Source organism: Harpia harpyja, chromosome 12, assembly GCF_026419915.1.
Source record: "Harpia harpyja isolate bHarHar1 chromosome 12, bHarHar1 primary haplotype, whole genome shotgun sequence".
NCBI lineage: Eukaryota > Metazoa > Chordata > Aves > Accipitriformes > Accipitridae > Harpia > Harpia harpyja.
In genome coordinates this window covers 26,807,971-26,835,687 of record NC_068951.1, presented here as the reverse complement: position 1 = coordinate 26,835,687, position 27,717 = coordinate 26,807,971, and the positions used below count along the sequence as shown (strand labels likewise).

Sequence of the window (27,717 nt, the reverse complement as noted above, 5' to 3'; positions counted from 1 at the left end):
CTGTGTGCTGATGTTTTGCAAACAGCAGTTGTTTCAGAGGCACTTTTTCCACATGTGCATACTTGGACAAAGCAAAATATTTTTGCTTAGGATTCTTGGAGGATTCTTGGACTCCCCTTTGTGCCTCTCTTGTTGTACAGAGATTCTTGGAGTTCTTCGGGCTTTTTGTAGAGTTTCTTTGCGCTGACTCAGAGGAAGATTTCACATATATGGTGGCAAATTGTAGTCTGACAGGCTAGTATAAACCTGGAGTTGTTCCAGGGCAGTAACTGAATCAAAATCTGGCATGGAATTACACTGCTATTTCTAGATCCTGACCTTTCCATGATTTTGTTCTAATTTGCTTTATCTTGCACTGCATTATGTTTTAACAATGCTCAGAATAAAACAGATTTTTTTTCATAGTGAGTATTTTTAGAAAAATTTTGACTTCGACTAACTATTTTTACTATCTGGGTCTGTGTTGCGTATGTGCTTACTTTCTCCATGTTACTCCTGTGTGTATCCAAGGATAGGGGTATGCCCATGGTGCCATGGACATGGTGAGAGCTGCCCACAGACAGAGCATCTGTGCCTGTTCTTGGGCCTTTTCTTCCATTTTCTTTTGCTGAGGATTTTTGCTTTGCAGGATAAATGGCCATCATATAGCCAGAAGAGGTGGTGTTTGCAGGCTGCACGAATGTATGGTAATGCAAACCTGCAGAATATCTTCTTTTAGGGTGCCCTGTATTATTTCTATTTCAGCATATTCTGGCTGCTGGGAGATGCAGGTTGCAAACATGAGCTGTGAGTTCTCTGTTTTTTGGCATGCAGTTTTGGATCATGGTAACCAATTGCAACCACATTTAGAAGTCTCCTATTTTTTTTTCCTTTTCTTTTTTTTTTTCCTTTCTTCTTGTTTCATTTCCCCAAGTTGTGGCTTAAGCGTGGCCATGGATGACAGTGGGGGAATTGCTTCATCCCAAAGCACTGGAGTGATGCTATTGGGCTATCCAAATGAATAAACTCTTGTTGGTTTGACTGTAATTTTGCCTTATTTAAGGAGCAGTTCCTAAACAAAATTCATATTTAATGTTAACATTCTCTTAGTCTCAGAAAGTATCAAAACCAATCCACAGATTCAAAACTAGCATAACTAGAATGCCACAAATCTCTTCACTCTCGGTGCAGGCAGAGATGAATACTTCTTCCTGGGATCTTTGCAGTGGTGGGGCAGACAGGTCCCTTCTTTGGGTCACTCTTTTGCTGAGGTGACAAGTAGAGACAATGGTGCTCAGCCCCATTGGCTGCTGCTGCCAGCGCTGCTGGAGGAGGGCCTGGTGGTCTAAGGAGGTGTCCTGCAGTGCGCAGTGAGGGTATGGCAATTTATTTTTTTAATGTTGCATTTCAAAATGAAGAGGAATATGGTTTCTGATATCAAAGTAGGTGTTGACGCATGTGGCCAGATGGCTTTCTTGCTCACTGGGTTAGAAAGGAGGTAGGCTATCTTTCTTTATAACAGATTCAGGAAGAAGAAAAGTAGTAGAAATGGGAGTGTTTAGCAGATGAGCTGGGTTCTGGAAGAAGTTTTAAGTAATTGGAAAAAAAAAATTAATTATTACTTTGTATTTCTAGAAAATTAGTTTCTCTTTTGATAACAATTTTAGGTACCCTTTCCAATTCTCATGGTTGAGAAAATTTGTTGCAATGCTTGGTTTTGAAGACTTTTTGAAACAATATATATGTATATGTGTATTTGTGTATATGTATGTATTTATATATAAACATTTTAAACCTGTTTCAATGGCATGAAAACACTTTTATGGAACCCTTTCCGTTTTCTATTATCAAGTTTACTCTGGGTTTGTTTGGTGTCCTTCCTCCCTCCCCTCGCCTCCAATTAATTTGGTGTCAAATTTGTTATGAAAATGTCCTTGTACTTTATAACCAGTACATAAAATAATGAATTGGTTTTGATTAAAGGATTGCCCTCATTAGGGTCATCCTTTAGTTAGTGATTCTTCCATACAAAAGTCTCCTGCTGAAGACAATAGAAATTCTGTGCACAGACCCACTAGGGGCCTGGGCTGCAGTGGCCTCAAGGAAAAATCCTAAATTCTTTCATGATTACGTGTTTTGACTATAATGTTTCACTGTTGTCTTTGTAATTTAGCCATTCTTACAGCAAGTTAACAATGTTTTTTTTGCTTGGATCGCGATAATGATTTCTGCAAAGCTTGCTGAATTTGCTTTCTTATGTGGCTGTGTCCCATGTGGGGTTTTTAATTTTGCCCCAAGCTCAGCCTAAACTTCTTCATTTAAATGCATTTCACATCAAAGTCATGGCAAACACAGATGTTTTCCTTGGTTTTTAATGACATTACAAAATTGGCAAAACATCATTTAGCCCTGGGCCTGGGTTCCCCACCTAAGGAGAGTTGCTACCAAAGTTACCTGAATTTGCAAAAGTTGGTGGATAAAATAATGTTTATGGAGATGGAAATAAGCAAATGATGGAGATTTGGGAGGAGAAATTCATCATGGAAAAGCTTCAAAGCATTCTTGAGTCAGCTCCTGGTTTTCTAATCCTTTCTATCAATAGAGGTCTTTTTGATGCACACTAAATGATGCTTACCAATTGAAATGGAAATCTGTTATTTATATTAGGGACTGATGCTTATCAAATAGGCATCCGTGATGAAAGACCTACACTTCAAGGAGGTCATCTCCAGCAGCTTAGCAGTGAAGCATTGATGGTGGTGTCCCTGGAGCCAGAGAGGACCAAGGGTGTTCCTGAGGGCAACCCATCTCTGCTGTGTTAACTGCAGTCTAACATGTCCCTGAATTTTCCACCTTTGCCAGAGTGGAATCAATTACTCTTCCTGTCAGTGCAAATCCAATGCTGTTTGAAGGGTGGCTGGAAGATTTGTGAGGCATTCTGATAATTGCAAAGATAAACTGCTTTCCTGCTTAGCTGGGGAATCCTTTAATTATGCAGTTGGAGGCTCTGGATGGCGAGAACAGAACATCAAAGGCAGGTAGAGCTTCAGCTGGCTGCTTGGGACAGGCAACATAGGCAGGTGCTTGGAGGACCAAGAGATAGATTTTCTTCTCTGTCCATACCTGCCTCTGTGCAGTCAATGCTCTGGATAGGGAGTCACAGCAGGTGGTGGGGAAGTAGGTAGCTACAGTGAAACTAAGCCAGATTTTAAAATGTTAGGTAGTAGAGTATAGGAAATATCTTAACCCCAGCAGATTTCTATGTCAAACCCACCTTCAATATTGTGTAGGGAGTAGCTGTGAATGGAGTATCAGGAATGAAGTCCAAGTGGTCTGGCTGTGGTCCTTGGACGCCGACTTGTCCCAGCACCCCACAGCTTCACACCACCCTGGAGAAGAGGGGGGAAGCCTGGCGCTCACCTCTGCAAGGCATTTCCTGTAGCAGTTCATCAGGCCTGCAAATCAACAGGCTGGTAGTCTGCTGCTTCAGCCACAGTCCATGGCAGAATACATTCCTATTTCTGTGCAATTTTTTCTAAAGGCATTATCTCTTGAGAGCAGTTAGTTTCTCTCAGCAGGAGCCAGAGGTTTTTGGTGTGACTTTTGCAGTCTCATGAGGAAGACAGAAAACATGGAAAATATTTTCTACTACTTTCTGCAGAGTTTCTTTTGGCATGCAATTACTGGTATGCAGCTTTCCTTCCAGTTTTCCTCCAGGTTGCCACCTGGGAAATCCCCCTCTGCCCTGTTGCACATGGCAGGGCGAGCAAAGAGGATGTGACTGTACTGTGATCCACCAGCGAGTACCTTGCAGCCAGATTTGTGGATATCCAGACAGCGCAGGCAGGACACCGTGCTGCAGAGCACGCATCGAAGGGCAGTGGAGTGAGGTACCCAGGCACACGGCTGCAGGGCGGGTGCTGGTGGGCAGGAGGGGAGGATGTGACCTGCTCGTAGCAGTTTTCTTGGCTGGGTGTCAAAAGCTGTGCAGAGCTGGTCAAAGAACATAAGACAGGCTTATTTCAAAAAGAGTTTCTATTATTATTTAGCTGTAATGTATGTTTTACTGAGTCATAGCAATGTTATGGTCTAAATTAAGTCATCTGCCCACTTGGAAAATGCCCTAGTATTGGTTTTACAATACCCTCAGTTTTTAACTTCTTAGCCATAACTTGCCAGTGAAATCCCTGAGGAATCTCTGCAAGCCTAGCTGTGAAATCATGTGGGTTTTATTGATTTCCACAGGATAGATCTCTGATTTCCCATTTTATGTACTGCATAAAACATCTTCACTTTACCTGTGCTGTTAGGGATGTTGGCCAGCAGTGAGATAATACACATTTGTGGAAACAGAGATTTATTACTTAAAGTTTTGAGAGCAGGAGGCAACTATATTAGTTGCTGTGATATAAAACAGCCCATACCAAAATGTTTAGGACTGCTGGGCATTCTTTAGGGAATGTATGGAAGTGAAGAGCTGGGCTTAATGGCAACTTTGTTCAGTAATTACAGTATGGCTTATATTTAGCCAAGGTGAATCAAATAACCTGTAGTGATGAAATAGGGATAGGACCATTTGTGACGGTTACAGCTTCAGTTTAAGAGGTTATCATGCATGAAATTAGTTATTAACTAATGGGTCTTTATGCTATGATAACATCTGGTTTTGTTTTTTCTGCCTTCAGTTCTTGGCTTTATCCCAGAAGAAGATGCACCTTCTCTCTGACAATCAGTTGGATTTTCCAGCTGCCAAGTCAGAGAGCAAGCTCATTTCATACCTTAGAATTCTGGCTGTGAATCCAAAGTAATTCGGCTGATTTCAAAGACGTTATTTCATATATGTCTGCATATATATCTGATGGAAAGATTCAACCTATCATCCCTTGTAAAGAGATCTGTCCATCTCCCCTTATATTGTACCATATGAGCTAATCTTGGCAATGGAAGTTTTATCTGTTTCAATGCAGACTTAGGAAATGATGACTCCTGTGATTTTTTTGTAGTTATCTTTCTCTCTGACTTTCCCTCAGGCATGCAAGTACTATCTCTCTAGAGGAGGCTTCAGCAGCAGACATTAGGAATGGGGAAGAGTCGCATGATATGAGTAATTAAATAGCAATAAAAAAAAAGATGATAAACTAGAGCTGTCTCAGAACAGGAACCACCTATTGTGAATTTTCTGGATTTTTTGTTTGCTTTTGGTAAATGTCTGCTTCTCCCTCTAAATGGGAAGCTGAGAAATGGGCTGGTGAATGGGCCTTGTGCACTTTCACAATTAGTAAAAGCTTCAGTCATGTCACAGAAGTGACGCAAATGTCCCTATTTCATTCCTTCCCCATTTTCACTAATCTTAGGTTTCTTGCTTACCAAGTTACTAATTGCATTTGGGAGGGGAGGAAGGGCTGTGTTAGGAGCTTCTTTTGACAGTCATCTTCAGTTCCTAGAGAAAAAAAAAAAACCAAACCCCCTTAATATCTGTCTGTTGCAGTGAATTATTTCTGCTGATTCGGGAAGGCTGTGATGTGGAGGGCACAGTTGCATCCAGTCCCCGGTCGGGGCTATTGGGAGGCATTTGATATGGTGGCTGAGCTGTGTCCTGGAAGGAAAACATACAGGTGGCTTATTTGCAAATGAACTTCAGGGGCAGTTTAGGCAGAAACTGGACTGTGGCAGTCTGTTTTCCAAAGTCGAGCCCCTGCTGTGACAGATGCAGTACAGCCACATGCAGTGGGCAAGCTCTCCATCTAGCATGGTCAGAGCAGCCTCGGCAGTAAACACTACTTGCTGCACATCAGCCTGCAGAATGTAAATATTTAAGGGGTCCTGTTGGAGAGTAAGCTCTTCCAAGAGCCTTCTGTTTATAATCATTCACAAAAGTAAATGTTTCCTATTATACAAAGAGCACGTGGTAGGTTCCTGTGCTTAAGCACTTCCCTGAAGTCGTATGAAAAGCATAAGGAGCTGGTGAGCTCAGCTTGCTGCTACTTGTTGGGCATTCGACAAGTTCGGCACAGCTTTCTGTCCGCATGGTAGTGGGGTCTGTGGGCTTGTCCCAGCCCACCGCTGCCATCCTCAAGCATGAAACTGGTTGGACTTCAGCCTCCTTGAAATGTGGTTGTGGCACATGTCACATCTTGAGTGTGTAGCTCACCTGCTCTCAGCAAATCATGTCCCTTTTTTTTCATTTTCAAGTGCTGAATAACACAGGATGCAGCTGCCTGCAGATGTTCACTGGTCAGATCACATTTTTTATTAGGACACAGGAATTTAAAGGTAGTTGGAATATACTGTTTTTGATATCTTTGAGGGCAAAACCAGATGATGGCTTTGTAGCTGATTTGGTGGAAATGTTGGCATCTTTCTGGGCTCTGCTAGCACCTCCTCTGCAGAAGGATGATGTGGTTTCAGCACACCATCACTGTTTATTTCTGACCTTTTGGTTTAAGAAGATGGTGCTATGAAGAGCCTTCTGCATTCCAGAGTTGCTTCTCATGGCCCGTCATGCGATGAAATCATAGGGAACAGTGAGCTCCGTGATTTCTTACAAAAATCCTGTGGGTTTTGTCTGATGACTTTACCTTGTTCCTTTTTTTAAATTATTTTTTTAAGAGAGACATTTGTGCTGCCACAGTGCAGGCACAGTTGCAGTGACCTTACTTTGTATCACTGTAAATATTTCCAGTATCCCAGGCTCAGCTGAAGTGAACAGTGTAAACATGCCTTCCAGTAAGGTCCTGAGTCTCCGAGGTTTTCCCACATGGGTACAAGTCTCCCACACAGCAACTTCTGGCTTTATAGGCAGTTTCTTGTTCCTTTAGACTGATGCCCATGTATTAGTCATGTCAGGGCAGGAGCCTTGCCCAGTGGTGTGGATTGATGCAGGATGAGTTAATGTCTTGCTGAATTAAGAATTCGTTGTCTTTTCCTGCCTTATGTTGTATTTGACAGTTGTTTATGGTCTGATATCAAGTTCCAATAAGATACTATTTTTTCATCTCTTTAAACTGATGTGGATGAGTTATTGAAGAAGGCCAAATATTCAGCTAATGATGTGATCTGACTGGGATTTATTCAGGTAGTAATATTTATCATAGAAGTACACTCTGATTAGGTTTGTTGAATGTTACCATGAGCCATTTACCCTTGAGAAAAAACAAGAGGTAAAAACATTCTGGGAGGCTGGCCAGCAATTTGGAAAGCTCATAGTAAAAAATATGAATAATAATGGATGTTTGACATTGTTTGATATAATAAAATCTCATTTCTATAGTTAAGGTTCTTCATCCAAGATATTCACTTCTGCTCTCCCATATATTGTACTATCCAAGGGGAAAAGGAACAGTGCAACTAACTCAGGTGATTGTAAGGAAGTTCTCAAATTTTTGTAGTATTTCTTGAAATTTTTCTTATTCTCTGAAGGATCAGAGATGTGGGTCATGCATAAACTAATTTTCTCCACCTTTTCCTTTACCACCTGCCTGCTGTGTGGTGCTTGTGCTGAACTTGAGTGCTGCTGCTGGTGGCTGCTGCTCCTATAAAGAAGCAAGCAGGAACACAAAAATCCCTGTTGCATCTCAGTGTCTGGGACGCAGCTGAGTAGGAGGAAGCGGAGGTTTTTTTGATGGTACATGGAGTACTTTGCCCTCAAGACTGGCCAGATCAGAGTGATGCAAGTTCAGCTCTGGCCTGGAGTTATGAGGTACTGCAAGTAAATAAATAGTAATTTATTCTCCTGTGATGGCAGCGTACAAGTGGTACCATAATGAGATGCTCCCAGCTTTACAAGCTGCTGCTTGCCTGTCTTAGTTTCTGATTCATTCTCTGTAAAATAGGCATATTGGCTTATGTGAAGAAACCAATTGTTTAGGTTAAAATAAATAAATAAATACAAGCTCCTCAGTGCTACAAGAGCCAAAGCTACCCACTGGTGAGGATGGGTTACAGGTCCCTCTCTGTGCTTGGTGCACAGAGGACGTTTGTTACAGCCTGGCTCTGGAGCTGCTTTTTTTTGCGCGAGAGGTGAGAGATTTGGCTTTTCGAGGTGGAGGTTCTCCAGTTCACCAAGGGCATGTTGACTGTCACCAGAGTCCCATGACCAGAGTTTACATGAGGAATAAAAATGTTTCTTATTGTGTTAGGCTGTCATATAAGCAACTGCAGAATGATTGTTTCCAAATCCAGTAAATCCCAAATTGTAGACTCTATGACATCGCTTGACAGGTGCTAGATATGTGTCTACTACAAGAATGGTTGTATTTGGCCACCGAGTGGCACTCCAGACCCAGCAATCTAAGAGGGAATGAGTTTATTTCTGCCATCAGGTTGTAAGGATCTAAAATACAATCATTTGCAAGTGTGTAGACACCATTGAATCAAATTGAATTGCTGAAGGTTAAATTACTATCTTCAGAAATGTTTTTATAATATCCATCTTGACATTTCATTATCCCAGTACAATATAAATACCAAATTTGATTAGCTGTCAAGCAGCAACAAAACCCAACATCTTTCCATCATTTTTACTCCAGAAAAATAGGAGGAGGAATCGTAAAAAATAGCTGGTTGCCAAAGGTGGATTAAAGTTTAAAAACATGCATTGAAAATGGTATTTGGTTGGGTTGCTAGAATATCTGTTTCCCAGAAGGTGCCGTTATGAAGAGTGTTGGTGTTGGAGGCAGATGTTCAAGCTGCTGCGTCCATTGCTGGGTATAACCTATTGCGGTTTCGGCAGTCCTAGTTTTTTCATCCAGCTTTAGTGTTGCTTCCAAGATCCGTTCTGACACTTTTGAGATTGCGTTGTGCTTACAGGACCCAAACCTCCCAGTAGCTTGCCCGAGATTTGTTTTTTAATCAAGCAAAATCCGAATAAAACATCATATTTAATTGACCTTGTTGGCAAAACCATTTGCGGGCAACTGGCTGTATCCATATTTTAAAATTATGATATTATGGGTCAAGCAAACCTCTGGTGTGAATCAAATTCAAGTTTCCATAAATTTGAATATGGTCCTGTGTGCTGGAATTTAGGCAATGCAATATTTAAAACATTATTCAGTGTCATAACAAATCATCCATCATACTCTGTGGATCTAGAATTGTTTATAACCATTTTTATTACTATGAACAGTTTCTAGCTCATAATTACTATTCAAACTACGTGACATCAATCTAATTCTCTTTTGTGAGATTAATGGGTAACTCCAGCCTACTATTTTGCATATGTAACTGTGAAGGCAGCTGTTGGAAGAGGAACTTCAGCAATAATTCTGAATAAATGCACTTGATAGAGCTCCAGTTCCTAATGAAGATGGGATATCTCTGCAGCTAAGAAAGAATTATGATTCCTTCTGGAGCGTGTCCGTCGCAGAGCATTGTTAAGTTTAACAACTACTTTTGAAAAAGAGGGAAAAGTTCGTCCCATCCACTGCAGATTGCTTCCTTGTTTCACATCATGCCTGGTGGTGATCACACAGCCCCAGGTGGGATCAATGATTGCATATTCACTGACATCTGTGTGGCTACAGATTTGCACTGGGCACAGACGTCATCCAGCTTTCTCTAAACAGTCTTTTAAATGTCAGCTTACCGTATCAGGCCGTATCAGACCAGGACTGAAATTTCAGAGCTTCAGAATTCTTTCTTACAGTTTTTTTGACTGCAAATGCCAATTGTGTTTTCTGTTGACTTGATATTTTCAGGAATCTTTGATTCTTTTCAAGTTATATAAATTCATCTCACAAGTGACTGTGTACTGTATATGGGTACCCATGGGGGCTGTCTTCTTGTGACATTAAATACTCTAGGGATTAGTATGCAAACACTTCAAGAAAAAAATCTTTATATGCTTTCTGGTTTGTATTCAAGTTGCAAAGAAGACCATTACTTTCTAGGCTATTGCTTAATTGAGATAAAATTAAACATTATGAGCTGAAGTTATAATATTTTATAAGGGATTTGTATGTACTGCATTATGACCTGCATCCTTAATGACTGATAATTGCAATCATTTTGGAAGTGTTATGTTCCTTTTTCATGGTAGTAGAACTACAAAACAGGTTTAACAGCAGTGCAGCAGAAATAGTTTATCCTTTAAAGGCTTAAGATGGGAAGCCATTCTTCATTTTTATTTTAACAAATGAAGAAGACACTTTATGTTTTCCTTCTGAGTAGCAATGAACTGTCATGGGAAAATGTATGACTAATTTTTCTTGAGTTTCTGTTCTTGAACCTGATTTTCAGTGATGATTTAGGGGTTGAAAGAGGGATTCAGGAAGTTAAGCCAAACATTTGGGAACCTTTAGCACTTCACCCAGGTAACCTGGTGGAGTCCTTCACTTCTTTATCATGAGTTTCCATTGGTAGTGTCTGATAGTTACACAACAGAAACATACATTTACATTTTAGCGTTTAGCATATGTAGGTTATAAAATGCTGAGCTGTAACACACTTTGATCACTCTGAATTTTTTTTTTTTTAAACAAAGAAACAAAAGGTCTGATTCCCTGCCCCTGATCTGGTAGAGGTGCTCAGACCCCAGAAGCACCTCTGAAGGAGCAGGTGCTGCTACAGCCCATGTCCCAGTGACTGAGGAGCTCTGCCAGCTGGTGCTGGGAGATGGGACAACAATGTGCGAACGCCATCTCTTGCTCTCTGGGTGAGCACCCGGCTCACCACCCAGGAGACAGGGTGGGTACAGGGCCCCTCTTACTCCAGTCTAGTTTGGGTGAAGATGGCAGCAGTGTGAGGTGCTAGGGGGTGTATGTGTGTGTGTGTGTGTGTGTGTGTTCAGGGTTGGGCTCCCCACTGCCATGTCTGCCTGGGGTAGTGCTCCCCATGTGCACCATCCTCCCTGACAGGCCAGCCCGCGGTGGTTAGAAATGTTCTGTGGGGCGTGACTGGGAGCTGGGAAGGAGGTCATACTCACGCTACAGCTGTACCAATGCTACCGTGATGGTAAGCACTTTATCTGACCTCCTGGGATTTCCAGATGTTGTTGGTTGCTCTGTTCTAGTACACAGTGTCCTTTTCCCTTCCTTTTCTTCCTCTGTCAGTCTGGAGAGATCACACATGCCTTGCACAATAACTTCTCTGCACTTAACTCACTAATCTAACCCGTCCAAGCAAATGTGTCATCTCTGTATGACCATGAGCTTTCCTTCCTAATAGGCTTGATCATGCCGGAAGACTTTATAAGCCAGCAGAATAGATATTGATCCCTTTCTGTTTTGGTGCAACACAGCTGTTACAATGGTGCCTCAGCACATCAGGGACAAGCACAGTATTTTTCTTGGCTCCTGATTCTTATTCACCATATGGCACCACAACTTCACTCTCATCTGTTACGGGAGATGCTGTAGTAGACCCACATTTCCCTACATGACATTGATGTGCTACCACCCTGTGCATAAACCTGGTGTCTCAGGCATCTAGTTGTATGTACTAAACACAGATTTCCACACTGAAAACACAGTTTGAAGTATTTTTTAGTTCTTTGTCAAATCTCTGTGAGCTTTCCAGATTTGCATTTCAGTCCAAGTCCTTTAATGCAAGTGGTCATGGGATGTGCAGCTGAAGAAGGAGGTGAAGGAGTAAACGTCAAAAACGCTTCATCATTAAAAAACAGGGATTGCTTCAAATGGCAGACATCAGTGTGCAAGAAGCTGTGCTGGCTGCCACATTTCTGCTTTCTGTGTTCTGTGCCAGAGGTTAAAATCGTATTTGTTTCTTCCACTTCACAAATGCTGGTGACCGAGTGCAGAGTAGGTCAAAGCCCAAACAACCTTCCTCTTAGGCAATGGCTAGAAATAACTTTGGGGCAGTATGAAATACTTCAGATAGATGCCCATACGACAACTTGGTATTCAAGCCATGAACCAGAGCCAGGGCTTTGCAGTTGCTTCAAGTTGTTTTACTGGCTAGCTTATCTTGGTTATGATAGATCAAACAAGAACATATCATAGGACTCATAAAGTTTTTGGAAAAGTATTACTACTGCTGTTGCTGAGGAGAGGACTGTTTTCCCTCTGTGGTGTTCACTAGTAGGAGTTACCTCATGTGTTACCACGGCCCCCAGCTCTGCCCTTGGTTTTCTCCCTGGCCCAGGTATTCTGACCAGCTTTTACGCCTTTCCTTGTTCAAGGGTGTCAAAATCACATTTTCCTTTCAGCAGTTGCTCTTTTGCATGAAGTCAGTCTGAGGGGAGCAGGGAAGAGTACTGCTGTGCTCTGCTGCCTGAACGCCCAGTAAATTCACATGGGCTGACACAGAGCACTGGAGAGCCCAAGGTCATTTTTGCTTTGTGACCTTGGTGAGTTCCTGCTGTCTGTTGCTTTGCTATCAAAGAGTTGGACACCAGTCTATCTTTTTAATTAAAAAAAACCCCAAACCCAGTCATTTCTTAGTAACTTCAAGCTGATCATCTGTTGGAAAAGAGAAGAGTAATAATTCCTTACAACCAGGAATTCAGTGGGTCTTCAGAATACGTGTTTGGTTTTCCGGCAGTGCTATGCATGTGAAAATGTCCTTCAGGTGTGATTAGGGCTTTGTTCATCTGAGAATCATCTGCCGAGAAGTGCATATGAAGTAGAAGAAACAGGGATTATAAGAGTTTGCATTCCCTAACAGGTTACGTAGTCATCAAAGAGAGTGACTGTACACGTATCTAAGTCAAGGTCTGTAAGTGTTATGAAAGCTGCTGTGTGTGGCTTTATCCATCGATGTGGAAGGATTTGTGTTAGTCTTTTGTTGATTCTTGCAGATTTTTTTCCAGGCCTAAGATGATGATTGTGCCATCTGGCAAACCCCAGAGCTTTATCTCCTTTCCCACACTTGCAGGACACCCTTGGATACAAATTTCTGTTCTGTTCTTTTACAGTGTGTGTGTTTACTTCATTTTCATTTCAAAAAAAGGAGGTGCCTGAAGGTGGCAGCTTAGTTGCTGGAATTGGGGAAGAACACAAGCAAGATGAAACCTGTTCTTGCCATTGCATCTGTGATTTAATTTGTTCAAATGCAAGATCTTGGTTATACCTGACATCGTGTTGTGTAAGAGTTTTAAGTGTTAGTTGGAAAGTGTGAAGGACATTATATCTCCTTTGCCTAAAGCATAAAAGGAAAAGGCCATTTTCCTTTTTAAAAGAAACTCCAGAGCAGTTTGTGCTCTACATCAGAGGGAAATGTTTGGTTTCCTGATCTCTTCCAGACAGTTTGTAATACAAGTCCAAACCCAATCTATAAGTAGTAGCCAGAGTTATTTTTGCCTTCTCTCAAGTTCTCACTTGCTAAACCTAATCATGCTGGCTATGTATTTTTCCAAAGTGCAGCAGCCTTATATAATGGAGAGTAGATTTTGCTTTGGCGTGTGGTACCATGCTGTCATCCTCTTGGACCACCTCCAGCAGAGCACAGGTGGCGGTTCTGCTGGGATCTCACAGCTTCTCTGTTTTTATTAGCCTTTCTGGCTGGTATCTTCTACGGTATGATCCACCCCTGAGCTGCACTTTGTTTGGACCACTCCATGGAATTTCTTCTGTTCATCTTCTAAAGTTTCTTCCCAATATCTTAAATTAAAAATGTCTGGGTAAACCTTTCAATGTTCATTCTAATCATTGGTTTATGATCAGATTAACTCCATTTGAGGGCCTATAAGGAGCCTAGGAGTATCCATAAGGATCATCCAGGGACATCCACACACTTCCCTGTGAAGGGTGTGCTCTGGTTTGTGAATTGCCCTGGAAACAGCGGCATATCCAGCAAGAGCTTTCTCAGGGTCATGTCATGGCTCTTTTCCTGTTCCACACATTTCTAGTCTTCCCTGTATGAAGTTCCCAGTTGCTGTGGTTTTCACAGCTTCCACACTCTGTCCAGGCTCTGTCCCAAGCAGATGCAGCTCACACCTATTTCCATCGCCCGGCCGATGCAGGCAGTGCTGGTGGGGCACTTGTCCATTGCTAGGATTGCACTTCCCTGGGAGGGAAGGAAGGAAGCAGAGCAAATGGCAGGCAGGAAAGAAGGCAGATGCAAGAAAGCAATGAAGTTACCTTGCTTCATGAATAGCTCTCTTTTGTATTTGCTGATTCTTGGGTGTTTATGTAGCTGGGACCTGCTCTGCAAAGTGAGTGGGAGTGTAGCAGATGTGGTGGTGTAAAGGCGGTGTTCCCCCATGCTGTTGGGAGACAGCTCTCCTAATGACACTGTGCTGTGAATGAGACAGACAGTGTCCCAGGCACTGCAATCATTGGAAAACTGTGTCTCTTTTTGCAAGGGTAGCACTCTGAGCGGAGCTGCTAAAGCCCAATTTCCATTTCCATTAATTACATTGCTCCCTCATAAATTGCCCTTGCAGTTTCCCTCGGTAATACTGTTCATCACCTCCTCTTCTAAACTCTGGATTTGGGGTATACAGGGACATGTAGGCAGCTGCTGTTTATATTTTAATGATACAGCTTGCTAAATGCTTCTTTGAGAAGAAAGGTTTTATAAATAATTCAACGGAATTATTTTGTAGTACATATATATGTATATCATATCCTGTTAGAATAGCATGGTGTCACTTTATGCATGCAGATAGGAAGCTGTCTATGTGCACTGCTGAACAATTTGGGATCTTAGGAACCTAAGGCTGTGACAGGCATTACGACATGATGCATTAATGCCATTTCTGGGCGTTAGCGAGTTCATCCCCAGAAGGGCTGTGGTCCAATTCACTAGTGCATATTGTGTGATCTCGCTGCCATAGGAGGGACTGCCTTGTGGCTGTTTTAAATGTGGAGATTTTTATAATCTCTCTTTGGTGCTTTTGTGGAGAAGGGAGATGCAGTTGTGTTGTGTCTACATTTTTGTAATGAAAATAAAAATCTTACCTTGCTAATGACAAAACATGAAGACAAATTACAGCCTATATTGTCTGCCATACTACTTGGTTTTTCAGGTGGGGACTAACCTCTATTTCAGCTTTTTCTCCTTGGGAAAAAAAAAAGATAAACAAGATCCTCTGAAGACAATCACGTGCTGGCTGCCCTTGCCTGGAGTAAGAAACGCTGCAGGGGGGTGGTTTGAGTTTTTTTTTCCTGGGGTTTTTTTTTGGTGAGTTTCTTGTAGAAGCAGGATGTTTTCCTGTAAATAAGATTCTCTCACAGGAATAGCTAGGTTGGCCTCTTCAGATTTGATTTTTGCATAGATGGCTTGAACTTCAATGCTGTTTGTGGGTTTGCACTGTAATTAAAGAATCTTCTACTTGGTTTCAGCCCAACAAGAGATACCAACTTGTTTTGATGAGGAGGCAGCAGAGGAAAAGAGTGGAAGGCTACAGACAGATGATAGGGGACAAATAATATAGTGTTTGCTTTTACTGTAAATATCTACACTTTTAGCATAAAGTAAATCTAAAGTAAATTCTATGTTAGCCAAAATGCTGTTTTCTCTCTATCGTGCTGTCATATTTAAGCTCATGCATAATTAAACCTAAAATATATGTTATTTTCTATTTAAAAGTATTTAACCAAAATAATAACAGCTTTGGTAGGAAACCAGACTGTTAGGAGAGACTTAGAAAGGGTTCTAATTCTGTGAGTGAAAGTACAACTGTGTCTCATACCAGTGTTGTATCAGGCTCCCTAGGAACAGGAGTGCTTTGACTTTGCTTGCTTCAGCCTAGATGGGGAAAGCTACAGAATTTTAAAAGACGAGTCATTCCTCATTTGTTAATGCACACACTGATCTCTCTTGCCAAATTTCTGTCTGTATTTCTAGATACTGAAAGAGTGGTCAGCTTGTCTTAAAATGCTTGACACGTGTTGCTGTCTGTGCTCTTTTGAAAATCTGTCAATATCTCAAAGCAAAGGGAGAGAGCACTCTAAACCCATGGGCTTTCTTGAAATGCCTGGAAATATTTGGTTCCTGCTGTCTGGGGAAGAGAAACCTTCCCCTGTGGGCAGTTTATTCCAGTCTTGGCCATTGCTTTGTCAGTTCAAACCCTGCTTTTTTATTCTTCCCTTTCTGTCTGATACAGGAAAGTGCTGGAGAAAGTATTATGCACTGGTTGGACACTTAGTTTGGTATGATCAAGAAGTATTAAGCTCTTAAAAAGATCCGCTTATTCTATTAAATAATTTTAGTAACTATACAGAAAATTGTAAGTGTAGGATGATGATAAATGGTTAAGACTGAGTATTTACTTGTTACAGAGCTGTGAAACACCTTGTTAATGAAAACTGTTCGAGTCATTGTTTATATAGAAAACAATCATCAGACTTCTGAGTTTTTTACTAGATGTATATTGCAGTCACAGTTAGCAATATGTTAACTTTTGGGTGGTGAGACCTCATTGAGCTTATTGTGCTATGGAATGGCCTGTGCTTTGTAGGATGGATGTATTTTGCTTAGAGACAACGTCATGGGCAGCCTGTAATGCTCTTTGCTTTACGAAGCTGTATTCTGTTGTCATGCTGAAGAGCGATTTCAGAGAGTTAGTGTTGCTTCATCTAGAACTGACCCTCCGTCCCCAGGTAGGCCAAGCAGCAAGTGGACCAAAGGTGTCTGAGCTTCAGTGGCAAAGCACCCGGTAGGATCTCTGCTCCCTATGGCTTGGCCATGTAGTCCCAGTGACTGCCAGACTGCGAAGAGGAAGACAGAAAATAGGCATGAGTGGAGCTGCTGTTGTATTTCTTTCACCCTAACTTCTCTTAAAGCAACATAGGTGATGGAGAGTAGATGAATGTGATGCTCTGCAGGTTCAGCAGTTGCTCTGAATCAGTATTGATCCTACCGTCATGGTTTGCTACTGTATCTTTATATCCTTTCTTTCCTACTGCTCATACAAATACAGAAATCCTCTGCAAATATAAATTGGAGCAATTTTTTAAATCCAGATGGCAGTTTTCGTTGGCTGAGAACTGCAAGACTGGGAGCTTTTTATAATGTTATTGATTATTATATTTTTAACTGCAAGTATTTATAGTTGCATGAAGACAATAAGTGTCAAGAAAAACAGTGAAGGGTTTATTTATTTCCATCATAAGTAGTTTCTTTTTTTTCCTTCAATCCTTAAAATTTGCACCAGTTTGTCCTTCGTCAAACATACCAACAGCAGGGCTATTCACTATAGATTTTTGTGTTCACAAAGTCAACTTCAGGGCCAGTGGAAACTATGAAAATTAATTTTCTGCCCTTTGTAAAAGCCATGACCTCTGTAATACCAGAGAGATGAACTGTGGATATGAAGGGAGCTCCTAGGATTTTGCTGTACAACTGGTATGGATAGTGATTGGGTCTGACCTGCAGCTATCTGAATTGTACTGGGGGCAAGATACTGTAATAGATCATCTAAATTGCAGCAGTGATAAGTAGAGCTGTCCCCAGAGAAGAGGACCTTTGCCCCCTTCCCCTTCTTTCCTCCAGACAGTGCTCCGCTTTGGAGTGCCACCTTCCAGGCTCTCCAAACAAAGGCTTGGTCTTTTCATTCATCTTGGCTGCAATTAGCACCGTAGAAGTCTCCACGTCTCGTTTTTTGCTCCAGGTGGTTGAGGACTGTGCTTTCAGGCTGCTCTGTAGGCTCATCGCCTTAGAGCTGAAATACATGCCAAGAGAATGCATTGGAAGCAATGTAGCTTTTTTTGGAGAGGCACACAGGTGATGCTGTGATTAAATTAGCCAGAAAAGGAGGGAGGCTCCCTCTGTATCATTGTAAAAGACCTCTCGCTGCCTGGAGAAATTCCCAGGAGACAAACCTCTCTGGAGCCCAGGTAGCCTGCATGAATACCCAATTCACTGGATGCTCACGGGGGCTAAGGATCGCTTTCAGATCTTTCTGTACTGGTTAGAAAGACATCACCCAAGTGGAAACTGACTGTTGAAGGCACAGGCAAGCACTAAATCCCTTGTGAAAACAGGACCTTGGAGGCACTGTGAACTGTGGCTTTGGAAATGAATTAAAAACTGCATGGCACCATTGTCTTCCAGCACTATACTCTATGGGACATACTTGTTCTTTTAAAATCTTGTGTTTAGTCTGCTAAAATACTGTTGCATTGTTCAGTGGGAAAATTCTGTTTAAATTGTAATATAGTGTCATAAACCTTAGAGGCAGCAACGTTGTATTCCCTCTGTCTGTGCAGAGCTTGTGTTGCTATGGCCCTGATCCAGAATTTGATAACACAAACAAACAGAAGTGATAAATCAAGCATATTTATCTAAGGGCTCATTTAACAATAAAAAGAGTTGTTTAACTATATTTTCTTTTTAATAATGTATTTAGTGCTTGTTATTGAAATATGCAAGGTCTGTTTTTCATTGCTGCAGTATAAAAGCTCCATCCCAGTGTAGACACTGTATTTCTTCTTCAGCCTTTGAATAAGACTTTTCCTGGAGACGCTAAAATTTGAGAACTGGAAAAATCTCTAAGGGTTTTGCTAAGTCATGCAACTCATTTCACATAGTGATGCATGAAGGAGATGTAAAACTAATGACCAAGTACCTTAATAGGTGACTTTGCAGATGCAGGTACAGTTACATTTATATGGGGGGTGATATTTCTGTGTTCCTCCGTTCTCTTCAGGGAATGTGTTTCATTTGCAGTGCGTGGAGGATAGCTGCCGTTTCTGGGAGTCTCTCATGTCCGTGGTTTGTTTTGTAATTTTTTCTTTTTTTTGAATGTTACTGCTCTTAATGGCACTCAGGGGGAGGAAGAACTGAAATAGTTTAGTTGTCATTATTTTTCTTCTGTTCTTCCTGCAACATAGGCCTGACCCTTCTCTTGAAATACAAACCCAATTTGTAGTCATCTTCAGTGGTCCCTGAAGCTGGCTCCCTTCCCTTTTGCTCTTAATTTCAGGTGTTGTCAAGTTGTGCCAGGAAACAAGTGCGGTTGAGATGTTTGGTCTCCAGAACTGAATGTCTTAGTAACAGGGGCTTTGTTCAGTTTTACTACTTGGCGTCTTCTTTTAAAAGGAAGAACTAAAGGGGAAATACAAGGGTCTCGTAGGGAATGCTCAAAGAAGGGAACCCTGAGGACAGATCTCTTAGGCATAAAAGATCCTGACAAACGTGCACTCTGCATGGCTTTCTGGGAGTACTTCACTGTCCAAAGTCTTGGAGAGTATGTAAAATGCACATGCCTCGGTGGAACCAGTGGCCCAAGTTATATAGCCATTCCTGTACTCGCTCTTTGCAGGCTCCATTGAGTACAACTGAAGTTTTTGTGGGACTAGTGCCAAAGTGAGCTTTCTGTGGATTGGAAAGGAAGGGGAACAACGTAAAAGCAAACAGCCTGCTCTGCTCCCCTCCGCCCGTGGGCTCCTTCCCTCTGCTACGAGACAACAGCTGTGAGGACCCCAGGACCAAAAAGGTTTCTGAAGCATGATGAGTTGCTTAATCAGATTTCCATGCTCATTTTCAACCTCATGTAAATACGGAATGTGTAGGGAAAAAAGCTTGTGTGTAATTTGAACATAAATGTCAAGGTAGATGTCTGGTTAGGGGAAGATCATGATCAGACAAACATAACGCCACTTTCTCCTGGCAGAAGGGACATTCTCAAAGTGAAGGTTTTGAGGTGTCAGAGGAGAGGTTTTGGAAGGACTTTATGTGAAGGAAACTCCAAGTAATTGCAACTAGTGACTGCAGTGTGGGTTGGTTTTCTTCTCATTTCCCTGGCTGCCTCCACATCTCTCCTCACCCTGGGAAGACTCCTGAAGGACAATGGAAAATGAACTGGCTTATCCAAGAATTAATTTCAACCCAGTGGTAACTGAGCACAGAAAAAGGAAGTTACATGAGGCAATGAAAGGAGACAAAGAAGGAAAGTGATCTAAATAGCAACATAAAGAAAATATTTGGGAATAAAAGTAATCATCAACTTGTACAGTAGGGTGTCCAGCAGCCCTGCTGAGGTTGTGTATGATCGATGTATTTGTTCATTCAGTTATGTCTTGCACTACAACTTTTTAAAATCGCTGCTAGAATTAAATTGATTTCTTGAGTTTTAAATAGTGCAGTGTAAATCTTCCACTCACACCAGGACCCAAGTGTCTCCAACTGCAAGCTAGCTGCAATTTGCCAGTTCCACTTGATTTCATTTCAGACTCATCCCCGCAAGCCAAACCACAAAAAGAGCTTCCTGTCCAGTGGAAAATGCAATGCAAGAGGCGATCCTTTTGTTGCTAACCGGAGGTTGCAGGGAGCAGAGCTGGCTCTTGCTGAAGTTGTGTTTGGGCTTGGTTAACCATTTTACCAATTAGGCAGAGACTCCTGGTCACTGGATATAAGTTAGATGCTCTTAGGTCTAACTGAGGACAGTAGTTTAATACCCAGGGTAGTTTACAAAGAGGCTTGTTGAGCAGCAGCCTGATGTAATGAAAGGTGAAAAGCTTGGACCGTTGAGTTTCTCAGGGTTGTGTTTCCAAAGGAGAGCTCTGCTTGCTGCCTTATTTATCCTGCACTGGCTACTTGGCCTGTGGAACCAGTGGGCTTTTTCTTGTTTGCTTTTATTCCTCTCAGAGCTTACAAATTAAGCCATCAAGGGTAAATTTTTTCCATTTCAATACATGTATTTACTAAATCTTAAACTTGCCAAATGTCTATGTTTTTTCCCCCCTCTCCCCCAAGCAGTGTGGGTTGGTGTTGGTGATGGGGCTAGTCACACTGGGTAAGGAGGGCTCTGTTCCTCTGGGCACTCTTCAGAGGTTTTTGTCTTCTGCTCCCCTCCCCAGGTGCCATCAGCGGGAAACCTGGCAGAGCTCTGCTGTGGGAGGACTGGGATTTTATTTGTCTGGGAAGAGGGGCTCTGGGATGTCTGTGTGCTCTTGGGTGTCTTGCTCAGAGCTGGGACAGGATCTCAGAGATGTACCCTGCTCTTGACGTCCATCGTCCTCAGTCCCTGGAGTGTTTGTTCTCCTCCGTGTCTGAGGAATGAGATGTCCTTCGTGAGCGAGCTCTGGCCTCCATCAGAAAAGTCCCATGTCCGAGATGCTGCCCTGGCAGATGTGGGACTGGACGTTGGGACACCCACCCTGGACCACGGTAACTCATCTGCTCTGCCTGCTGCTATGTTAAAGGGCTTTCCTAGACTAGCTCAGAAGCAGCAGTGAAATTGGTAATAGGTTTTTCTTTCTACTGGGGATGAGCATTTTTCAAGAAAAGGTATTTTCACCGTGCCCCAGCTCTTCCTTCTCCTTCACCTGCTACAGCTACCTGGAAGCACCAAGACTGTAAAACCTGAAAGAATAATGACAGATTAAAAATAACCAGAGCTTTTTGTGTCCTTTAAAGGGATTTAGTTGGATGACTGAGTTATGTCTAAAGTGACTGCCCCGCGCTATCACTTTACACCTTACTTGTGTGGTGAACCCTTCCTGGGACTAAACTAAGGCAGGATCTGCTGCACGGTCACAGCTGAGAAACACATGGGAGAATAAAGGCACCAGTGAAGGGCTACCGTGAGCGTGGCTGTGGGGACGGATGGACGGAGGGAGGGAGGGAAGGAAGGAGCAGCTGCTGCCCAGCAGTTGTTTTTCCAAAGGAGTTCTGAAGATGTAAAGGGTTGAATGCATTTTTTGCTGGGCTCGTTTATTATTTTTGTTTTCGAGGGGGAATTTTAGCATTGTTTTAAGACATAGGTTCAGCTTTGTTCCCACTAAAGGAGTCAGATGCTGGCTGTTGACTTAACTGCTGAAGAGGTGCTGACACTTCCAGATTTTGCTGGAGCTACTCTTTGATTCCTCAGAATAAATCAGACATTAACTACTGATCTTTTTTTTCCATCCCTCCTATACCAGAGGGCAGCCGTCAGAGTCTATGGTTATTTTCCATTAAACGGTTGCCCAGCTCAGTCTGCTGTCCCTCTAAATTTCGTCTCCAAAATAAAAGAGCTCTTCACATATTTCTGTAAGCCATGTTACTGCATTTACTGAGTATTTCTGTGTGCTGAGGAGCCCTGCAGTTCCCACAAAGACCCTCATGTTTGTGCTGCGAAGGCTTTGGCTGGATGGCGGGCAGCGTGGGTGAGGAAGCAGTGACAGGCAGAGGGAAACTGTGCAGCCTTTTTCCTTAACTGAGTTAGGTTGTTGGGTCTTACTTAAGCAAACATTGCTTGAGTGCAGTTCACGGTATTTGCTCAGTGATCCAGTGGAATGTCTGGGATATTTTTGTTTTTCTTCTAGAGCCAAAAAGCAGGTTTTGGCTCTAAATCCCAAAGCCACCAGCCTGAGGCAGAGTCACTCTGCCTGAGGGCGAGCAGAGCCAAGCTGCTGCGGTGGTGTGGCAGGACGGGCACCCTGGCTGGCACGGAGTGCTCCCTCTGCATCAGGAGCTGGGTGTGTTAATTAAAGATGTTGCAAATGACTCTACAGCTAAATTTGCTTTTACTGAAATGAAAGATGTGCCATGAGTGACTGAGCTGCCAGGCAGCGTGCTGCAGGCCTGTCCACTCGTATCCCAGCTGTGCTGTGGATAAAAAAATCCAGTTTCAGCACTCAATGCCATGCGACCCTCTGTGAGCCCCGACCCTCCCTGGCCACCCAGCGTGGGAGACACTGTGGGTTTTGTGCACACCACCATTGCAGTGAAGCTCCCCGATGGCCACCTTGTCTCCTGGCTGGCTTTCCAAATGCTGCACTGTGTCCCCCAGCCCCCAGGGACCAGGGGATGTCCTGGTGGGTTCTGCCAGGCTGCCCAGGGCTCCTTCGGAGAGTCTCTCCAAAGCTTTGTGACTGGGGACAGGAGGGTAACATGCTGCTTGAAGGGGAGGTAGTCCAGGTGGCAGTGGCCATGGGGAAACATGCCCTTTTAATCTTATTTTTTCTTATATATATTTTTATTTATTTTTGTCTCTGAACTAAAAAAGGTGATGTTTGGAATCCACCAGCACCATATCTAATGTGATCTTCTGATGCATTTTGGAGGCACTGGAAGATATGGGGTTGTATCCAGACAGCTCTGGACCTCACCAAGCCTGGTGTCTGGTGGTGTGGCCAGCTGCTGCGGCTGCTGGGGCACAGGGAGGCCCAGGCACAGGTTTTCTGAGTAGCAGCTTCTCACAGTGTTTTCCAGACCTGGTAATGATGTGGAGATCAAGCTTGCTTTGTTCTGGCCTCGAGAATAAGTGCATGGAGGCTGGGTGAAGCTTGGGCTTTCTCATCTTGTGTGTGCTTTTGTATTGCTAACCCAGAGTGTGTCTGCATGTTTATCTGTGTTCCAGCAGCAATTCATAACAAGACATGCACACGTCCTCCCAAACCTGCTTTTGGCTGGTTTTCCTTTCTTCAAGTCTCCTCTGTATTCCTCTTAAATATTTTTGCAAGTTTAGCCGATCTTCAGGCTGGTACTTCTTGCTTGGCTGGGACAAGCTGACAATTTCCTTGCTGACTGGAGAGTCTATACTTGTGCATCCTGACACAGACCCTTCCAATCCTTTTTTCATTACCAAATGCCCTGACGTTGCCACAGGAGAAATTCTTCTGATTTCAGGAAGAAAATGTCTCATTACCTCTGCTTGCCTTACCTTTAAGTGAGGAATATCTTACTGTCTCGGATCAAATATAATCAGTTGCAACTAGACCAAATTTGAGGCTAAAAGAATGTTTCTTTTAAAATACAGATTGACAAAAGAGACAGTCACCTATTACTAAGATTTGCGTAAGATTCAAGATCTTCTAGGGCATCCTCTGGTGACTGCAAATATGCAGAGTAAACACCTGCTGGCTCAAGTTCAGTGCTGTATTTGTTTTAATTTTTTCATTTTCTTTGCTAATTTTGTTAACAAAGACCCTCATCCAGTGTGGAGGAAATACTTACATTAAAGAAATAACTAAGTAGTTAATTTTCCATATGGTCCTTTGATCATGGTCTTGCATAGTGAGAGAGCCCAGAGTCCTCTGTGTGTATGTGTTCCCGTGCCAGACTCCTGTGCCAAGAGAGCATCTGCCCTCATGTAATGTAATAATTATGGATCTTTACAACTTGGATCTGCTTTCTTGGAGCAATGGTAGTCTATGGACTGGGGATAGGAACGGAGGGAGAAAAAGAAATTGGGCTGCCTAACTTTAGATGCCCAACTGAGGCTCGTGAGTTAGGAGCAGTGCGGACTTATGGTCCATAGGGGAGTCAGATCTGAAGTCAATTCGGCACATGCAGGAGCTAAGCTGTTCTTTATCTCATATGAGCTGCAAGTAAACAACGCGAGGTCAATGATAAAGAAAAGAATTGAGTATGGAAAATAAAACCCCCTTATTACTTCTGACAAATCATGCTGTGCTAGAAGTGAAAATGTCTATGGCAGCTGCTATATTGGTCTTTTCAAAGTTGGTAAGCTCTTGAGCCTAGTTATTAAAAGATATTTTCACTATACATTACTGGACTGAAGGGGTTGAAAACAACAATGTCAAAATACTCAGATGTTTTTGTGTGTCCAGGACAGTGCATGAAAGATGACATCGATTAATCTTCATGTCCCTTGACATGAGACATCTCTACATGTCAGGTGGCTGTAGTTGTGTTATGAAAGGGCAAAGGCACAGCCTTTTTCTGTTGAGGACGGTTTTGTCAGATACTGACACTGGTGTTGGCAAGTCTCTAGGGTGAAATAAGGAGCTCTTCAGATCATCTTGGCTTTTGCTAAAGGTTTGAATGTTTGCAAGCACAGAAGTGCTGAAACTACAAGTGGATTTTGTGTCATGTTGGGTGACAGTGGCTTGCCAGGGAGCGAAGGATCAGATGGGAAATGCCAGTTTGCTATAGAAAGGCTGGGAAGAATGTGGGTAATATTTAACATGCACAAGAAGTTGTTGCGAGTTGTATCTTCCAGAAATCCGTGGGAAAGATGGAACACACAAACCAAAGGACTGAAAGTGCCATAAAGAAATATATTCCTACCCCTGGAAGAAGATATGATATGAAATGCTTTCATTGCTTAAGGTTAACACAGTGGCATTGAGCTGGCTTTTCCATTCGTTTTCTCACTTAAAATACAGTGTCCAAAACAAGTAAAGGCTGCAACAGCTTAATCATAATTTACGCGTTACAACCAACCTGTGGCTACTCTGCCTTGCACTGTGGCTAAGAGGGGAGGGAACACGGTTACTGGCCTCGGCGTGTGTAAGATGACACTTGCTATAGGACGTGCCATGCTGTCACAAATAAGTCATCTTCCTGGACTGATGTTTACTGCCAAGTGACCTCTGTCCAGTATTTCAGAGGAAAGAAAAGTGTTCTTCAGTCCTGATGAAGTTTGGCTGGTGGTCAGACCTGTATTATCGCAGATGTGGCTTTCAGCCTGAGCTGTGGCTATTGCCTGTCCTTGTCAATGATTGCTCTCTAGTTAGTAAGGCTATACAGTTGATTCTGTTCAGGCTCTTCTTCAGTGTGTGTTTGCACATGTACACGTAACAACAACAACAACAATAATAATGTCTTTCTGTGCCCTTCACATCTGGTTCCTATGAGTATTAAAGATTAAATTCTTTTTTTTTATACTTCCTGCTGGCTTCACACTGATGAGACACCATCGATTTTAATGGAAAAGACCACCAGTGGGAATTTTTGCCTCAAAATAATTTTCTTCTTTATCTGATAATGGAAGGAATAATCTGTTCTTTGATCTTTGGTTGGCAAACTTGGAAATCAGAAAGGAAGATGGTTGTACTGTAATCGCTTTACTCATGATGTGTGTGGTCAGTGGTTTCTGGGCATTTAAATAAAGGTGGGTGTGCTGTGAGACATGAAGACGTAGGAACCAAAATGCAGGGAGCATTGCTTGTGGAATAACCTTGTAACTGAGAGCTCAGGGAGAAGTGCCCTATAAATCCATCTTTTGCTTGTTTTAGTTCAAACCGGTACCGTCCCTGGAGTTATGCAAATGTTAATATCTAAGTTACTAAATTGGCCAGCTCCAGATGGATTAATATGTAATGGATAACATGTAGATGATATTTAATCACGAAGAAAACTTTGTTCTGAAGAGCTCGCTGCCTTTTTTGTGTCAAGTATTCTAGGTGTCTCGCCAGCCCCTGTATCCCTGTTCTGTATTTAGCAGGGGACCATGAAGCAATGAAATGTTAGACATCTGTCTTCACTAAGAGCTACAGTAATGCTACTCTTGTGAAATGCTTGTACCTCAACCAGGAAAAAAAAAGATAATTTGTTTTAAAAGAAACAAAAAATAACAACATTAGTAGGTGTTGATGTCTCTATGCAAGACACAGTACAGGAGAGACTCTAAACCAGAAGTTTTGTTTATTCTCTTTCCTGTGAACTCCTTGTTGTAGTGTGTAAGCACCTTATAAATATTTATGAATGTGTCCTCAAAGGAAAATGAAATTTATATAATGGAGATGCAAACTAGTGTTAAAGGAAGCAACTTTCCAAAGGTTTCTACACAGTTATACTCTTGACAGAACTGGGACAGTAATCAGACTATTACATCCCATTTTGGTAAATAAGCCATCTTCCCATCCTTCTTATTAGTTACTTTTGCCTTGGCTGCTTTCAGAGTAATTCACTACTTTTCTTTGTAAAATACAAATACTTTATTTGTAAGGAAATACATTCTTTTTTTGTAACTTCACACTTAGGCAGGCCATGCACAGATTGACAGCCAAAAAGTTGTTGCAGTTAGTGGCAGGGAAGGAATACAGAGAACATTAAACTCAGTTTACGCTCCCATGTGACAACCCGCTTTGGTCTTGCTCCTCAGCTGCCGGAGGTGTCCCGAGCATCACTTGGGAGTTATCTGTGCTGAGAAGCTGATGCTCTGTGTGCTGGGGGTGAGTTTGCAGCACCAAGCTCAGCAGTGCTAACTGCCTGGGAAGACCCATAATAATGCTTCCTAAGTGGGATGTAGCTGCTTTTGCCTTCCTCTCTTCTCCCATTCCTTATGCCATTGCAGCAGGGCAGCTCACATGCTGTCAACAGCTTCCTCTTGCAGACAAGCCTGTAATGAAACAATTCCCTGCATTTACTGTTGTGCACTAACAAGAGGTGCTTATTTCTGCGTGCTCCAAGTGATACTGCTCTTCTCCAAACAGCAGCTGGGCAGGCAAAATGTTGCAGTGGTGGCAGCATCTCTCCTGCGGCTGGGGATTCAAAACTGTATTTGGGCAGTGAAAAAGTGCATGAGCAAAAGGCTAATTCTCTGTTCCTCAGGGTTTAAAGGCTTTGTGCAAATCTCTTTGAAGTCAGTGAAGGACTTCTGTTACTGCAATGGGCTTTGAATCTAACCCCAAATGCTCAGTTAATTTACAGTGTGTGTTAGTCTTTTGTTAGCCGGCTTGTGAATATGAAATGGTGCTGAGCGAACCTTCGGAGATATATTGAATGCGCAAATTTGCACACTGATCTTGATCTTCTGAAAGCAATATGACTGTGGATATATGTTGAAATACCCCCCAGTATGTTGCAGACACATATTCCTCTTTGATCTTGTATGTGCTGGTTGTATGTGTTTAGTTGGCACTATGAGCTCTGAGGTTTTCTTTTAAGTTATTCTACAGTACTTTAGGGAACTCAACTCTCATCACTAATAAAATAAAATAAAGCAAAACACTGGTGGGTCTTGCCTTGTTAACTGTTCTAGCTGTTGTGTTTCCCACTGTTCCAAAAAATATAAAGCTTTGTAAGATTTAACATATTCCCAGTGCAAAGCATGAATATTTATAGGCAAAGAATAAGATTTCCCATTTTGAAATGTCAATGGTATGAAATTGCTTTTTTGGCAGGCATGATTAAGCCACACGGACTTCCAATAATGTT

General features: G+C 42.3%; 1 protein-coding gene across 6 annotated transcripts in view; it reads left to right on the top strand.

Moving 5' to 3' along the window:
* The window catches only part of PID1 (phosphotyrosine interaction domain containing 1), a 104,883-nt gene that overhangs the window by 74,119 nt on the left and 3,047 nt on the right, over positions 1-27,717 (top strand). Inside the window, exon 1 of one of the 6 annotated variants that reach the window (XM_052804340.1) lies at positions 26,601-26,732. The exons of the other annotated variants lie outside the window; for them this stretch is intronic. Within the exon in view, the coding sequence (XP_052660300.1) occupies positions 26,715-26,732 (18 nt within the window). The 5' untranslated portion in view covers positions 26,601-26,714. Of the gene's footprint in view, positions 1-26,600; positions 26,733-27,717 lie in introns of those variants that run through there. 6 annotated transcript variants of the gene reach the window in all.